This window comes from Pygocentrus nattereri, chromosome 15, assembly GCF_015220715.1.
Source record: "Pygocentrus nattereri isolate fPygNat1 chromosome 15, fPygNat1.pri, whole genome shotgun sequence".
Taxonomy (NCBI): Eukaryota; Metazoa; Chordata; class Actinopteri; order Characiformes; family Serrasalmidae; genus Pygocentrus; species Pygocentrus nattereri.
In genome coordinates, this window is record NC_051225.1 from 2,009,807 (window position 1) to 2,028,339 (window position 18,533).

The window sequence follows — 18,533 nt, forward strand, 5'->3', positions numbered from 1 at the left end:
CTCCACTTAGGAAATTGCATCATCTTACTGAAAAGGTTACAGAGGGTTTTTGCGGTGAAGCAGCAGACGGCGAAAAAAAAAAACCCCAACAAAGATCACGGCGGCTGGCAGAGGCTTCGCTTCAGAGACAACACAAACATCCCTCATCTGTAAAGAAAGGGAACATCACACATTCACAGCGTCGTTACCTACCACCTCTCCCCGAGGAGACGGCTCAGTAATGGGCCTCGAGTGGAAAACTCGGTTTTCTCAGACTGGATTTCTGATCTAAGGTCAAGACCGGCGTCAATTTTTTTGTCTTTTATGTGTGAAAACATTGCAGACTATACAGAGATGTAGTTCTACACTTCACAGACCTGTTCGGCTCAAACAAATGAAAGTCAGCGCTGCACCAAAATCTAAATCCTTGGTCTAAGAAAGCTTCAGCTCCTCGGGACCACCGGTGGGTCCAAACCACACTCGGTCATGTTCTTCATAACGTTCATACTCCATAAGCTCCATTCAGAAGCTGGGCGTCGTGTGAGGCTGTAGCTCTTCTCTCCAGTCTAATAGACGGTGACGTCATTTTAAACCCTTATAATAAAAGAAGCTGAACTTTGTTTTTCTACTGAAAGTCGACCCGTTTTTCCCCAAATCTGGGCTCTAAACAATAAACAGACGGTGTCTCTTCAGTGATCTGCTCTGGAAACATCACTTTTAGAGAACAACACAAAGAGCGGCGCAGATTTTTGGCTCTCAGCAGTGAATTCTGAGCGTGTAGTGATGTGGAGATCATAATTTCAGGAGAGCTTTTACAAAAAAACTTATTAAATTAAAAAAAAAAAAAATGTACATTTATTTCATGAGTTACTGAATAATCTGCCTTGCGATTTGGGCGTGACAAAAGCAGAACACACCCCGAGAATAAGAGGTTAAAAAACAAAGCTCATGTAAAACAAACTCCCTAAAATAACGACCAAGCAGGCCTCGGCATGTGCTGCGGTTTTTCAATCCGGCTTCAAAAACAACAGGACATCCAGTTTATCGTCCGTCCACTCGCGGGACGGCCAGGGACAGCGCTAACTGGTGCGCACAGGCTTCCATTTCTTGTTAGCTACACGAGCCTCAAAGCTCCAGGGCCAAAACTGAAGAAGCCGAACACGTCACCTGATCCGAGGTCAGGAGTTTCCTCACCGAACCGCTGCTTTTAACCCGAGAAAGGATTCACTTTGACTTTGATCTTTTTCCTCCTGGATGAGGATGAGGAGGTCACGCCGAGGTCAGCCGCCTTTATTTTTAACTACTGAATGGTTCAAACCATTTCGCTTCACCGCAGAAGCATCAAAACACCTGAGTGCTTAACAAAGCTATCCAGGTATTTAATATCGCCCGAGAAAAACTCGCTGCTGAGAACAATTTTACAAACAATTAGTGTTTTATTTGCTGAATTTAGAGGAATGTGTTTATTTTCATTTAAAAAAAATTATAAAATCAAATTGATCCTACACACACACACACACACACACACACATATATATATATATATATATATATATATATATATATATATATATATATATAAAAAAACGCCTGTTGTTCTTTACATTGCGTGTAAACTTCATGAAGGACGGACCAAAAGAAGCAGCACAAGATTAATTAGAAAAAAGTCTCGACTTATATTAAAACTAAAGAAACTCTACAGTACAGGGCAAACGTTCTTCACCTTTAAGGTACCTTAATGTAAACCGATCATATTCCAAGCCGTTCTGGAGGATTTCTATTGCTCTACTGATCATGAAATTTCCACAGTGTTCCCGGCAGCAGTGCAGATCAACTTCTACCGAAATGACCGCAGGAGGTCATTCTTACCTGTGGCCATCAAACTCTATAACTCCCTCCTCCCTCCGTGTGGCTCATCTGCGCAAAACTCAACACCAAACTGTTCATATGGGTAATAATAATAATTGCGTGCGCAATAATGTGAACTGCATGTTTCATCTTCACGATCAGTCACTGCACTGTATTCAAATCTCGTGCACATCCTGCAAACTTCTCTATATCTTTCCTTTAAATGATTAACGTGGTTTATTCTTTCATATAAATGGTCGCAACTGCAATGCCTGCAATTTCCCTCCGGGATCAATAAACTATTTTGATTCCGATTCCAAAAAAGTGACTGAACTTATTTTTTCAGGTAATAATTGTTAAATTACCAGTCATTTTCGTTTCGTTTCACTGTGGCACGAGAGTCAGTGCTGCTAGTAACGCGCCGAGGCTTTTGTAAGAGCTGCGGAAGCCAAATTGCACTGGTACCGTGTTGCAACGGCAGTGACGTGCAGCCACTGCAAGACCCTGACTTCCCCAAAAGCCGCTACCTCTCCTGCAGGTCGAGGGAGGCCTGTAAAATTAATTCTGCCTTAATAAAAGCTTTAAAATATGCCATTTAAACAAGGCACTGAAGTGAGACATATTAGAAAGATAATGAAACACATGCTGCAGTAAATCGATCTAATAATAAGACATGAGGGCTAATTAAATATCAAGTCACCGACCGGCGCGGCCTCTTACGTACAGAGAGCACGGAAGGTCCAGCGTTATCTAACTGACCTTGGTCAGCAACACATTTCTTCATAAACTGACTAATGTAGCTGCTTCTGTGGCTTCTTCTGTTTTATATCAGCTTCATCGTGAACGATCAGCCAGAAGAACAGATCAGTCACTGAATAAATAACGCTAATACAAACAAATGAGTCCCACATGCTCCCTAAAGAGGGGAATTAAGGCCTTGTTGCATCTGCTGCTGCTTAACCGCATCCAAAACAAGCACAAAGTGGATCCTTAAGAGGGGAATTCCACCTATTTATCAAAATCTCTGCATAATTAACTCATTAAGATGTAAACGGAGTCGTTCAGAGCGATTCGGTCTGAAACGCTCCCTTCTAGAGAAACTTACGAGTCGGAGCCAATCACAGTGGTGGTGATAGGAACCAGACGTCCACCAGACGTCCACCAAAAGCTCCTCACAGAAAGTTCAGAAACACCAAATCCAGGAAAACAGGACTAGTTATACTCATGGGGAAACTTGTATGCAGCTTTAGTGGCTTGAGACCCACATGAAGCTTCATTGCAACTCAGCCGCAACACCTCCAAGCGTCTCAGCTTCACGAAACGCCATTAAACAGCCAGTCAAAATGCCCACAGCTCATCAGACGAACTCGGGACCGTACTTTACATTAATCTGGGATGCAGAGGATGAAAATCATTACAGATGCTCCTCATTTCCAGGTCAGAATGAGTGAGACTTCTATTTAACATCTAACATTTCTATTTAACCTATTTCTAGATATTTTCCACCCGTTTTATCTGCCAATAAAGTGCTCATTTTACAAAAATGACTTAAAACAGGTGAACATGTGTAGAGATGGGTTAATGGATCTACAGCGATCTCAACATGAGAAACATCCACTGCATTTAAGATCACGGCACGTGCTAAGACACCGTGTCCTGCAGCGAAAATGTGAAACCCAACGACTGACTAAACACAGCGAATATGAGTCTAAACACCACTCGGTGAGTCCGGAAAAAACATCTGATGGATTAACTCGTGTGGAACCGCTGCTCTGGATACACAGATGCAGAGAAAAAGAACAGCGGTGACAGAAAAATGTAGGAAAATTATCAAAAACAGCAGAAATACGCAACACAGCGCACTCTGTAGGTTTAGTTACAGACTTCAGCTCATCTGTTGCCGGATCTATAAGCCACCTACTCCATTCATCAACGGTAAGACCACCAGAGGACCACCACTCACCCAATATCACTACCCAGCGCAGCAGGGTTACGGCAGCAATATGGTATGATATAGTAGTAGTGATATAGCAGCGGCATGGTAGTGATGGAGTAGTGAGAGTGATAGTCACACAGCCGTGATGTTAGTGATATCATGTTGATGCAATAGTGATATAGTTGTGACGCAATAGTGATAGAGTATTCTTTTCTCCCCCCTTATTAGTCCCACAGCGGGGAAATTCCACCTCCACATTTAACCCACCACACCACATACACACTAGTGAACACACACACTAGGGGGCAGTGAGCACACTTGCCCGGAGCGGTGGGCAGCCCTATCCACAGCGCCCGGGGAGCAGTTGGGGGTTAGGTGTCTTGCTCAAGGACACCTCAGTCATGGACTGTCGGCTCTGGGGATCAAACCGGCGACCTTCTGGTCACAGGGCCGGTTCCCTCACTTCTGGCGCCATGTGATAAGTGATATGATAGTGACATAGTAGTGATATGATAATAGTATAGTGGTGATATACTAGTGATACAGTAATGACATGACAGTGATATAGTAGTGATACTAGTGACAGTGATATGAAAGTGGTGATACTGCAGTGATAAGATAATAAGACAGCGATATGACAGTGATATAGTGATACTGCACTGATATAGTAGTGATGCTAGTGATGATGTAGTGATATAGTGGTATAGTGGTGATATGACAATAATACAGTAATGATATAACTGATATAGTAGTGATATGACAGTGACAGTGATATTGCACTGATATGAGAGTGATGTAGTCGTGACAGTGATATGATAGTGGTGATACAGCAGTGATAAGATAATGATAAGACAGCGATATGACAGTGACATAGTGATACTGCACTGATATAGTAGTGATGCTAGTGATATAGTAGTGATATGATTGTGGTGATACAGCAGTGATAAGATGGTGGCGCCGGTGCTGCACTAAGGTAATAAGCACCTGCAAACTGTCTACAGAAACACGCGGTCACCTGAAAACCTGTCAGGTGAGAACAGCTGCCTGCAGGCTCAACATGCACACGTTTCTGCCTCGGAATGACAACAATCCTTTATTTTTAAGGTCATCGCTGAAGGTGCACTGTCTGATATGCATGAGCTGCTGGAAATGCAGACGACAGGTGGGCATTACATATTTCACAGGTACACTACCTTTCACAGATCTGTCATATTAACATGTACTGTCATTTTATTCAGGAATAACTTCAGCGGTGACTGAAACACTGTAAACTCATTTTATTAAATTAAACACAAAAGACACAAGAGAATAAAATTAAACCCAAAAATAATTAGGAACTAAATGTTAATGACAGTAACTGAGGAAATCGGACTGGCTGTTCGAAACGACTCACATTTTAAACACATCACACACTTTTAAACGCACGACATACTGGATAGTGAGTGAAACACACTCTACACAAGTACACAAAAAAACAATACATATACGTACACACACACACACAGATATATATAACTGCTTTAAGAACAAAACATCCTATCTCCATTTTTGTCATTTTTCAGTTTGACATATTTTGAAATTACCTGTTTTTCTTTACACTGTATGTAAATTTCATGATGAACGGCCCAAAATGACTTGGAAAGACGTTCGGTTCCATTGACTTCCATTAAAAGTAAAGTCTGTTTTTTCCTTCTCCTGTAAAGTTGTTATTTTGGAGATACGAGGTTTTCTTCCGACAGCAGCGACATATAGACTACATATATGAATTTGTTAACTCACAGTCTTAATATAAAGACTGTAGCACTCTCCGAAATAAAGGTAGTACCTTGTTTGGACCTCGAGGAATGACCTTTATTCCCAACAGTCCAGACAGAACTGACTGAGGTTTTGGTTTCTGATTATGACGTCTTATGGTTAAAGGTGCTCCCAGTATTAGGTTATGGTATAGTTTTGTGTTTTTTATTGTAACCCTGTTGGCGTTTTGTGTTCTCCAGCTCAGCCTGTATTACTGAGATATATTTAAACAGGATGTGACTCAGCCTGCGCCCCCCAAGGGACCACCATTAAACGAGTTTCACCCAGTCATAAGGAGATGGCGAGTTCAAATCCCAGTGGAGCCAAAAAGATATGTAAATGAGTCCTTTCACAGATAACAATGACACTAGACTGTCAATATCGCCAAACGGCAGCAGTCCACTGATAGAGGAGTCGGGCTCTAACTAGGGATGCTCCGATACCACTTTTCCCTACTGATCCCTCTGTTTCTCTGATACTCTGTTACCCTGTTCTTCAGTGGTCAGGACCCCCATGGACCCTCACAGAGCAGGTACTGTTTGGGTGGTGGGTCATTCTCAGCACTGCAGGAACACTGACAGGGTGGTGGTGTGTTGTGCTGGTCTGAGTGGATCAGACACAGCAGTGCTGCTGGAGTCTTTAAACACCTCAGTGTCTGAGAATAGTCCAGCAGCCAACAGCGTCCTGTGACCACTGATGAAGGACTAGAGGATGACCACCACAAACCGTGCAGCAGCAGATGAGCTGTCGTCTCTGACTTCACATCTACAGGGTGGACCGACGAGGTAGGAGAGTCTAATAGAGTGGACAGTGAGTGGACGCAGTTCAGAGGCCTACTCCTAATCGTCTTGTTAAACCCTTACCGTCCTGTAAATGAGTGATGAAGTCTCACAGGCTCTGCATTAGTTATACAACGGCTTGTTAGAAAGAACGGCGCTAAAAGTGTCTTTAACACTTAAAACGTGAAAACGCAACTCGGTTAAGCGGCTTCTCCCCACGAAAACGCCTCGCTTAATCACAGACGAGTGCCTCTACCTGCAGTTCAAGTACACGCAAATATTCATGAGGTCTCCGGCTAACAGCTTGGCTGGCTTCCATCAGCTGCAGGCTGGAGGCTGGAGGGACATGAATAATCCAAATCAGGGTGAAACTTTCCATTCAGACACACGACTGCGCTACGTTACACTGTTTTCGTTTCAGTTTGTGACCTTCCGCAGCGCTCACGGGAAAACTCCAGCATTTTCACACCTCGTCTCCATCCGACTCGCCTGTGGCGAGGCGTCAATCACCTCAACGCGTCTCAGGAGAGTCAGAGAAGAGCAGGTGATTTGAAGCGCATTAATAACAGATGCTAAGATGCTGAAGAGCTTTGAATCAGTCAGCATCTCGCCGACAGCCTGAAGACGAGACGGCACTAAATTCCCAAACCTTCGTCGCCACTGAGCAGCTTTTCAGTCGGCAGCTGTGACAGAAGAACAGCTGAACAACCTGGAATCAGCCAGAAATGAACCCAACGCCATTCGCCAAACTAAACGGGCTGTAAGAAGCTTCACAGGCTTATTGACGGTACTTCGTTTACTGGGATAAACAGATGATCCGTATGGTGGTATTTGGTTAGAATGACTAAAAAGAACGAATTTATTATCATAACATAATATAGATTATATTTCTTTCCATGTGTATGACCCCAAATGCGAGCCAGGACCCAGCCTGCACACGGCTGATGACCCCCTGTGACAGGGGGTGACATCACCACTCAAACAAACGGAGGGCAGATCATATCGGGTCACATCTCCACACAAAACCACCGAACACCTCGGCAGAACGACGAGGGGAGAGAAACGAGCCGAAGCGATGAGAACAGCGACTCGGCGAAGGAATAAATGAAGACGGGAGAATATGAGCCTGAAGTCGCTGGATCCCCCCGAAGCCATCTGACGACACGGTGACTCAGTCTTAACGGGACGTGATTAGAGACTCCGGCGACTATTCATAGAACCAGATTCGGGTCTGCTGTGCAGTCTGAGAACAAGAAACAGTGATGACTCTCCAATTTTATAGTAATAATAACAATAATCTTAATAACAATAGTCTTACAAAGAGCCGACGTCCTGATTTACTGCCTTTAATTCTTCCACAAAAACTGCTTGTTTTTACGTTGACTAATGTCTTCACTTACAAAGCTGGTTCTTCAAGGGTTCTTTAGTAAAGAAAACGATTGAGCACCGTGAAGAAGTCCATCACACGAAGGGAGAACGTGCTGCAGATGCTTCTTTACAGAACCTTTCCGAAAAGGGTTCTATAGCACACTAAAGGGCTCTTTTACTCTAACAAGCCTGGCATCGTAACAATAGAATATCCAGAACCCTTTTCAAAACAGTTCCATATAGAACCATCTACAGCACATTCTCCATCAATCTGAACCCTTTAATCATGCAAAGAACCCTTTAATCATGCAAAGGATCCCACATAGCACCCAGAAAGGTTCTTCTATTGTTGTGATGTCAAGCTCATAACAACAGAAGAACCCTTTTCAAAAAGGCTCTACACAGAACCATCTACAGCACACTCTCCATCAATCTGAAGAACCCTTTCATGATGCAATCATGCAAAAGGTTCTATGCAGCACCCAAAAAGGTTCTTCTGTTGTTATAATGTCAAGCTTGTAACAACAGCAGTACCTTTTTCAATACGGTTCAACCTGAGGAACCCTTTCATGGAGCAAAGAACCCGTTAATAATGGGAAATGTTCTTCGAGTGTTGATGGTTCTGCATAGAACCATTTTCGTTACTAAAGAACCAATGAAGAACCAATCATACTGTGTAGGTCTGGGCAATATGACCACATATATCGTTATCGTGATAAGTTACGTTAGGGCTGGGCGATACGGCAAAAATCTAATATTGCGATACATCAAGAATTTTTAACGATACACGGCGCGTCACAATATTTATATTTTCAGACATGTGATCAGATGGAATTAAAAGAAAACAAGCCAACAGTGTCACATTAAAAACAAATACCATCAAAAACTGCGAACACAGTGAATTTTATTCAGTATATGGCACTAAATCCGGTTAAACGGGACTCAAATAATCAAACATGCAGTCGCTCAGTGTCTACATGTGAACATTGCCACCTTAAAAAAATGTTTTATATATATATATATACAGCGACATCATGTATCGTGAAAAGTATTGCGATGCTGTATTTTTGCCATATCGCCCAGCTCTACTAATCACTTTATCCCTTAACATTAAACTCTTTTCCTCTTACTGTGCCTTCCATAGTGATATATGTAAATGAGCTCTGTTCTGATTGGCTGTCCTGCAGGGCACCTTGTTGACAAAGGAGTCCGGGCTGAAAGGCTCAGCGCGAGTGGGCGGGGCTAAACAGCTGTAGACCGAACAGGCAGATGTGGGCGAGATGTGTTGAGAGCTTGGCTTTAGATCATATGGGCTCTTTAAATGTAAACAGATGTGTTACTCATCATCCTCACAGAGAGACGAGGCACAAGAACTGCTTCCAGCGAAGAAGCCGCCTCACACGGAGCCGTTTCAAGACTCGGCAGCGTTTCCCTGACTGGCACATGGAGGGCACACGTGGCACGGCGGGCATCGCTGTGAATCCACTGCGCACAGGCTGGTCACATGACGCATTAGTGTGGCTCAAGGAGGCGTGCAGAACCACGCAGGACACCTGCAGCACTTCATACAGACGACTTGGCAGCGTGTTTAGAAGAAATACCATTAAATACGTCTATGCCAGCCGCCACGATCAATAACCAATCAGGTTTTTTAACCCTATATTTTTTATTGATAACCTATAAGTGGCTTTATGTGCCGAAACAGTCATAAATCACTTCTACGTTCCCTTAACCAAGCTGCTTTGGTTCCTGTGCCTTTAAGACGGACATATGTAAATGAGCTCTGCTCTGATTGGCTGTGCGCCATCCAGGCGTTGACGTAGGCAAATAAGTTGGTTTTTGTGACATCACACAAACAGTGAATTCAATACAGAATTCAATATGATTCTACCGTATCAATATAGTCATACATTATGTCACCGTGTGCTTTTCTGAGCATATCATGGATATTATCAGTCCTTAAAGGGCCCAGATCACCTGTGTTTCATTACAAAGTGAGCATAATTAGACCTGTATTGGATTTAGTGCAGCACAGTTTGTCAAATATTTAATAGAAATCACTGAAGCTGTAGGTTTACTATAATAATAATAATAATATATTTATATTACTTACTATAATAACAATTAATAGTCATGATTTTTGTACTTTTTCTAGGACTGAACACATCGTTAAATTGCAGCTTAGGCCCAGTCCCATTTCACCCCTCACCCCTACCAAGTTGGTTGAACAAGAGACTAAAGAAGCCCACAAACTAATTATTTTAAATAATTAATTTAAAATATTCACCGTTTTATCTTAGTTTAATGTGGTTTTGGTGGATTTTGGTTGTTTTTCTTCATAACAAGGATTAAAAAAAAATAAATCAAATCACTAACAGCGTGCTAAAGTCTCGGTAGCCAGGTAGCTAACGTTCCCGTTCCACCTTAAATAGTCCAGCAGTTCTGATGCCTGAAGCGCCAGAATGTCACTGCTGCCCCATTTAAGGTGGAACGGGGAAATTAGAACGAGAATCTGGAGAATCTCTGACTTCAGCTTCACATCACTGAAGAATTAGGGGGGGTGATAATAAATAACTGCCCCCCTCTTTGAAGGCGTATGATCCCTAAATGTAACTAAAGCCCAGCAGTGAGGAGCTGAACTTTCCCCTCCTCTGCTGTCCCTGCAGATGGGCAGGGTCGCCTACAGAGCGGCGCTAGTAGCTGTTAATGAAGTGATGCTCTTTTTTTAGAGGGTCTCATTTCAGAGGAAGATCTCAACCACTGCCCTGTAGCTCAGTTCAGAGGGGAGACACTTGAAAACAAGGGGTAGAGGTGAAAAGAAGAAATGGGACTGGGCCTTAAAAGAGTGCAATTTTCAGGACTTCAAGATCTGCAAATGTAACTATATCCTTTATTATTATTATTATTATTATTATTAAACAATGTCTTAAACACTCATTTAGCATCCAAGCCTGGAAAGCCGGATGTGCAGGTATACTTCACAGGGAGAAAAAAGGCCTGGAGTTTAATCCACAGAAGATAAACACATTCAAACTGCAACAATATTGATCAGAAAAATCCCAATGACTTCCCCCAAATCGTTCGGCTCTTCGGTTTTCCTGTTTTTTTAAACATCGTACTGCTTATTTTTAGTTACTGCTCAAGCCGACTCACGTCACCACTGCGATGTCCCACAACCTCATCTCTAGACCGAACTAAGCTTAGTGTGCTAATTAAGAAATCCTGGGTCGTGACCCGGCCTCAGGCGGAGTTCCTCACATCCGCGTAGTCTCGGTTCCTCTTAGCTGCCAAACCTAAAACTAGAAGTGCTGCAACCTGGCATGACTAACCGGCTTACACTGCAACCTCAGACCGGCGATGCAGAAACACGGCAGCGGCAGGATAAACTTTATTAATGATAATAAACAAAAACGTTTAACGTTCTGACCACCTCCTCGTTTCTACACTCACTGTCCACTTTATCAGCTCCACTTACTGTATAGCTGCACTCTGTAGTTCTACAGTTACAGACTGTAGTCCATCTGTTTCTCTGATACTCTGTTACCCTGTTCTTCAGTGGTCAGGACCCCCATGGACCCTCACAGAGCAGAGTGGTGAATCATTCTCAGCACTGCAGCAACACTGACGTGGTGGTGGTGTGTTGCGCTGGTGCGAGTGGATCAGACACAGCAGTGAAACAAGGAGGCGGTCATAATGTTACACCTGATCAGTGCATTTGATTATAGCGTCTCTCTCAAACCGAATGATGCTCACAAAAGAAGACCAAGTTATATAAAAAGCACAATGTGAACAACGTTTTCAACAATAATCCGCAAAAAGGCGAAGCTCTCCTCTCTGAACAGCACGGCTGTGGACAGGAACAGAAGCTCTGACTGATGCATTTCATCCTTCATACACGAACAAACTCTCAGAGCTGCCAGCCACGCCCTGAGTATACACTACACATGGGCACCCAGAGGTCAGTCCCTTGCCAATAGATAAATACAAACAAAACCAAGAGGCCAATGTTTCCTGTAGCTTCTACATCAAAAAGTACAAAAAAGGTTTTTGACATAATTTAAAAACGCCTGTTGACCTTTACATCGTGTGTCAATTTCATGAGGGATGGACCAAAACAAACGGCCCGAAATGACTTGGGAAAAATTCTGGTTCCATTGACTTGCATTAAAAGTCAAGTAGGTTTTTCGCTTCTCCTGTAAAGATACGATTTTGGAGACAACAGTGACATCACCACTGAACGGTGAGTGAGGAGCTTCTTCCCCTCTAAAGCCAACCTGCATGCTGCTTTTAAACGTAGATAACAGTCCGATCACTCCAGGAAAACAGATTTTGTCAGTAATCCGATCAACACTCCAGGTCCACATGAGTCAGGCAGTAATCAGATAACGGGGAAACTCCAGGTCTACAGGAGTCAGACAGTAATCAGATAACGGGGAAACTCCAGGTCTACAGGAGTCAGACAGTAATCAGATAACGGGGAAACTCCAGGTCTACATGAGTTAGACAGTAATCAGATAATGGGGAAACTCCAGGTCTACATGAGTCAGACAGTAATCAGATAATGGGGAAACTCCAGGTCTACATGAGTCAGACAGTAATCAGATAATGGGGAAACTCCAGGTCTACATGAGTCAGACAGTAATCAGATAATGGGGAAACTCCAGGTCTACAGGAGTCAGACAGTAATCAGATAATGGGGAAACTCCAGGTCTACAGGAGTCAGACAGTAATCAGATAACGGGGAAACTCCAGGTCTACAGGAGTCAGACAGTAATCAGATAATGGGGAAACTCCAGGTCTACAGGAGTCAGACAGTAATCAGATAACGGGGAAACTCCAGGTCTACATGAGTCAGACAGTAATCAGATAATGGGGAAACTCCAGGTCTACAGGAGTCAGACAGTAATCAGATAATGGGGAAACTCCAGGTCTACATGACTCAGACAGTAATCAGACAATGGGAAAACTCCAGGTCTACATGACTCAGACAGTAATCAGATAATGGGGAAACTCCAGGTCTACAGGAGTCAGACAGTAATCAGATAACGAGGAAACTCCAGGTCTACAGGAGTCAGACAGTAATCAGATAACGGGGAAACTCCAGGACTACAGGAGTCAGACAGTAATCAGATAACGAGGAAACTCCAGGTCTACAGGAGTCAGACAGTAATCAGATAACGAGGAAACTCCAGGTCTACAGGAGTCAGACAGTAATCAGATAACGGGGAAACTTCAGGTCTACAGGAGTCAGACAGTAATCAGATAACGAGGAAACTCCAGGTCTACAGGAGTCAGACAGTAATCAGATAACGGGGAAACTCCAGGTCTACAGGAGTCAGACAGTAATCAGATAACGGGGAAACTCCAGGTCTACAGGAGTCAGACAGTAATCAGATGATGGGGAAACTCCAGGTCTACACGAGTCAGACAGAGTAAAATCAGACAAATCAGAGTAAGAGTTCACAGCACCGAGAAATCTGATTACTCAGCTAAAATTTAGCCTCTTTATCGGATTTCTTAGTCAGATTTCTAAACCGAGCTAAGAAATCATAATGTGCTGTTTACATGACCATTTGAATAATCAGGTAACTGCAGAAATCTGATTATGATCGGATAACCAAGTGCATGTAAACATACAAAATTACCGCATGCAGCCTAATAATCCGTTAATAATCCAATTGGAATAGAATACGTCCATGTAAACACTTCAATCGGAATAGTCTGGTCCGATTGAGGCCATTCGGAATACAATTTCTATCTGATTGAGGTGGGTAATCCTGTAAATAATCCATTGAACGGAAGAATAATATCTGTGTAAATGCCTGTGTCCGATTACATTCCCTATCGGAATGTTCAACATGGGCGGAGCAGAAACTGGTCTGCAGAGGAGACGAAGTTCATGCTCTGATCTTTAAAAGACGGCGGCGGGACGGACGTCCAGCTTATGCGTCTCAGAGCACGACGTCTTCCTCTCGGCCTTCTTTAATAAGGACGTGTGAAGGACGTTTTCCTGAGTCTGACGTCATTTTAAAGCAGCTAAAAACACAATCACTGCTCACTGCTGCTCATCTCACTCTGACTGGACTCACGGGATGCTGGTTGCCCCGGTAACTTCTACACTAAGTGGTGCACTGCACATGCTCATAATTTTGGATCGGATTACTTGTAGTGAGCATGTAAACGAAGATTTCCATCAGACTGTTGAGTAGAGTGAGAATAAACACCTCAGTCTGAATCCGTAATTGGAATGTATTCAATCAAATTGGCAAAAATCTTTGCATGTAACCAGACAGTGAGCAAAAAGGACTGTTTATGTTTTTTAATTAAAACGAGTTCAGTCCAATCACAACGAACTCTTAAAAACGAGGGTTCTTCACGGGTTCTTTAGTAAAGGCAATGGATCTATTTAGAGCGGTGAATCGTGTACTGAACCATTTCATGCTTAAGTGGTTCTGTGCACGCTGAAATGGTTCTTCAGCTTGATGGAGAATGCGTTGTACGTGTTTCTATTTAGAACCTCTGTGAAAATGGTTCTATATAGCACCCATAATAGTTCTACTATTGTTAGAAGCTTGATGTCGTGACTACAGAGAACCATTCTGTATCAATCTGAAGAACCACTTCAACATGCAAACAACCATTTAACCATGCAAAGGGTTCTAAGTAGAACCACTGTCTTTACTAAAGAACCCTTAAAGAGCCATCTTTTCTTTTTAGTGCGCATGTTTGCTGGAGAGGTCACACAATTAGCTAATAATAACTAGATTTTTTCTCAAATTAGTCTGAAATTATTTATGCATAAAATATAAAACACTTATTTTAGGATCTGCTCGCTTTATTTTAACTGGCTGCATCTGAAGCACCAACGTCACATGTTTACTGTCAGTTACTTAAAGGAGAACGCCACCGATTTTTCAAAATGTATGCATAATTACACAGTTAAGATGTAAACAGAGCGGTTCTAAGCGGTTCGGTGTGAAACGCTCCGTTCTAGGTAAACTGACCGAGTCAGAACCGTTCACAGTGGTGGTGATAGGAACCAGACGTCCCTCTAAAAGCTCCTACAGAAAGTTCCTACATGAACTGGTTCTGAATTCACTGCCTGATGACTGAGACGCTGTTTTATGAGAGTTTAGAGAACTTCAACTCCATTCATGGTGGAGGGAGACATGCAGGGCGCTGTGCGGCAAAATAGTCCCCAAAGAAAACTCATTATTCCAGATTTTCCACTGTTTTCCATCATCAACATTCCATATGAGCTCAGAAGACTCGTGTAGGTTCTCTGGTGGTTCTGGATGGTAAATAAAGTGTCTATATCTGTGTTGTAGTCATGGCGACGCCTGGTTCCCATCACCACCACTGTAAAGACGTCTGAACCGTTTCACACCAAACCACTCGGAATCTCTCTGTTTACACCTCACTCACTGAGTTATGAAGGAATTTTGAAAAAGCTAGGGTAGTTCTTTTTAGAGCAAATGTCAATGTAAACTACGCGTAAGCTGAAAATAAACGAATGTTCAGGGTCTCTGCGTGATGAAGTGCTCTATGAATCAAAAGCATCACTAATAATTAAAGCATCACTCCTTTGATTCATACTCAAGAGTCTCTCTCTCCTTCATTCTTTATTCATTTATTCACATCTTTCTGTGTCCTTCCCATCTCAAAAACTTGCTGATTGGTTTCTGTCTGTCTGTCTGTCCGTCCATCTGACTGACTGTCTGTCTGTCTGTCTTACTGTCTGTCTATCTGACTGACTGTGTGTCTGTCTTACTGTCTGTCTATCTGACTGACTGACTGTATGTCTTACTGTCTGTCTATCTGACTGACTGACTGTCTGTCCTACTGTCTGTCTATCTGACTGACTGACTGTCTGTCCTACTGTCTGTCTATCTGACTGACTGACTGTCTGTCCTACTGTCTGTCTATCTGACTGACTGACTGTCTGTCCTACTGTCTGTCCCCTCACTTTCTCTCTTTCCATGTCACACCAAAACACTCAAAGACTTTGTTTACATCTCAACCCCTGACTGACTCAAACCGGTGGACTTCCCCTTTAAACCGACCCCACTAGTTAACCACGCCAGCTGGTTAGGTTAGCTGGTTAGGTTAGCTGGTTAGTAAAGAACTTCACATGTAAACAAACTTGTTTAAAAGCTTCCCAACACCCCGTTCTGCGTCCGTTCTCTGTCCGACCGCGATGCCCGCCCGGGTGATGTTGATGTCCCTCCCCGCGAAGCGTCTCTGAGTTTATGAAAAGCGCTTTACGAGTCAAATTAAACGCATAATTAACGCTAAGGTTACTTTTTACGGTCACTGTGGCTACTGCGGCGACGCTAGCCGTCCGCATAAACTCTGTCCGCGGCTCACGGCGCTCCTGAAAGCTCGATTCCGGCGTTATTTCTCGCGAAAAGCCACAAATTCTGCTTTCTGAAACTCACCAGCTGTTGCCGGATCCACCGTAGCATCCTTAACGCGGTTAGCAGCTAGCTAGTGCTAACTGGCTAATGCTAAGTTAGCCAGCTCGCCTTTCCGCCAAAACATTAATGTTTCTCCTCACATTCCTTCAGCGGCGGACTCAAAAGGACATCGTGGCCTCCTGAAAGCTTTACAAAAGTCAGACGCCGAGCTCCTGCCTGTCCGCTGCGGCCGAGCGGGCCGGCTCCTTCATGAACATTGAATGATGTTGAAACGACAGGCGTTCGCAACAAACCCACTACTGAGACCTCCCGCGGCCGCGTCCCAATTACCGCCCTCCTGGAGATGTAGGGCACTAGCTGTGCGGGCGCGAGAGCCCTCGCCCCGTCCCCTGTGCAGTGCGCTGCGCGGCGTAGGGATCAGGAAGCAATTTGAGACGCAGCCCACAATTTCAGCGACTGCCTAGGAAGTGATGAAGACGAGAAAAGCCCAGAGAAACGGCCGAGTTAAACTCTTTGTCCGGGGAAAAAGGGCAGACATGTTCAAGTCGTCTTAAATGATCGATTTAGGTCGCGTGCTTGGGTTTTTAATGCGCTTTTATTTTTTGTGTGCTTTTATGTGCCAAAACAGCCAATTCCTTTAAGACTGATGTATGTAAATGAGCCATCTTGTGATTGGTTCTTAAAAAGCAGCGTGGGCTGGAGCATTTATGACACCTATTAGCCAAAACGTTAGTCTGCCTCTTTCTATCTACACCCGTTGTCCGTGTCACCGTGTAGTTTCACTTTGTAGTTCTACAGTTACCCTGTTCTTCAGGGGTCAGGACCCCCATGGACCCTCACAGAGCAGGTACTGTTTGGGTGGTGGGTCATTCTCAGCACTGCAGTAACACTGACGTGGTGGTGGTGTTGTTAGTGTGTGTTGTGCTGGTCTGAGTGGATCAGACACAGCAGTGCTGCTGGAGATTTTAAACACCTCAGTGTCGCTGCTGGACTGAGAATAGTCCACCAACCACAAATATCCAGCCAACAGCATCCTGTGGGCAGCGTCCTGCGGGCAGCGTCCTGTGGGCAGCGTCCTGTGACCACTAATGAAGGACCAGAGGATGACCAACACAAACTGTGCAGCAGCAGATGAGCTGTCGTCTCTGACTTTACATCTACAAGGTGGACCGACAAGGACGACGGTGGACAGTGTTTAAAAACTTCACTCACACCAGTGCAGGACACACTAACACACCACCACCATGTCAGTGGTATTGTTCATCTTCAAGGTGAGAAAACAAGAATTTCAGTTAGATGAACAATGATGAATTATGATTTCCTGGGCCCAGAGTGCGGATGGCCCAGAATGTGGATGGCCCAGAATGTGGATGGCCCAGAATGCGGATGGCCCAGATTGCGCATGGCCCAGAGTGCGGATGGCCCAGAGTGCGGATGGCCCAGAGTGCGCATGGCCCAGAGTGCGCATGGCCCAGAGTGCGCATGGCCCAGAGTGTGGATGGCCCAGAGTGCGGATTCACTCTGCACTTTAATGCACAGCTGGGCTGAAGTAACCCCAATGACGTGATCCCCGTTTTCTGCCAGACTCGTTGCGACACAGCGCTCCATGTTCCTGACTGTAAGCATTAGAGAGGTTAAATGTCACGACGGCTGTCCGGCGCCTCCCTCATCGCTCCGGCGCCAGGGCGTCCCAGGTTGCTCGAAGCTCCATGTCCTGAGGAGCACACTGCATGTTGTTTGGTTCAGATTGATTCGTCTTAGAGAGACTTAGAACAGAATATACCAACGCTCTGTCTGTCTGTCTGTCTGTCTGTCTATATCTATCAGTCTGTCTGTCTATATCTATCTGTCTGTCTGTCTGTCTGTTTGTCTGTCAATCTTTCTGTCTGTCTATCTGTCTGTCTGTCTGTCTGTCTATATCTATCAGTCTGTCTGTCTGTCTGTTTGTCTGTCAATCTTTCTGTCTGTCTATCTGTCTGTCTGTCTGTCTCCAGTTTAAGGGCAAATAACTTTCTGTCAATCTTAATAACCAACGCCCCCCCCCCCTCTTACTTTCTCTATTTCTTTCCTGTTTTTTTTAAATGGTATTTAACAGAATTAAACAGTTGAAAGTTTTTGAGTTTAAATGATTGATTTTAAGATCATTTTAATGAATTGTTTTGGCATTTCAGTCCCAACTGTCACCCTTTTATCATTAATCAGAATGTGTATGTGTGTGTGTGTGTGTGTGTGTGTGTGCGCGTGCGTGCGCGTGCGGGCGCGTGTGTGTGTCGCGCTGTTATCCACTCTCTCTGAATGACAGCACCGCCCCCTTCAGGACGCAGAGAGAACAGTCAGGGGACTTCAGCAGTCAGAGAGTCAATAGTGTGCAGTTTAGACTGTAAATCCTACAGAGCTCAGAGGGAGTCGGAC

General features: G+C 44.0%; 1 protein-coding gene across 7 annotated transcripts in view; it reads right to left on the bottom strand.

Annotated features, from left to right (window-relative positions):
* The window catches only part of LOC108415043 (probable phospholipid-transporting ATPase IF), a 123,563-nt gene extending 107,134 nt beyond the window's left edge, over positions 1-16,429 (bottom strand). For 6 of the 7 annotated variants that reach the window (XM_037545132.1, XM_037545131.1, XM_037545133.1 and 3 more), the window contains exon 1: positions 16,143-16,428. In XM_037545132.1, the coding sequence (XP_037401029.1) occupies positions 16,143-16,169 (27 nt within the window). In that variant the 5' untranslated portion in view covers positions 16,170-16,428. Of the gene's footprint in view, positions 1-16,142 lie in introns of all 7 variants that reach the window. The other variant, XM_037545135.1, reaches the window with a different exon arrangement.
* Between the last annotated feature and the right edge of the window lie 2,104 nt (positions 16,430-18,533).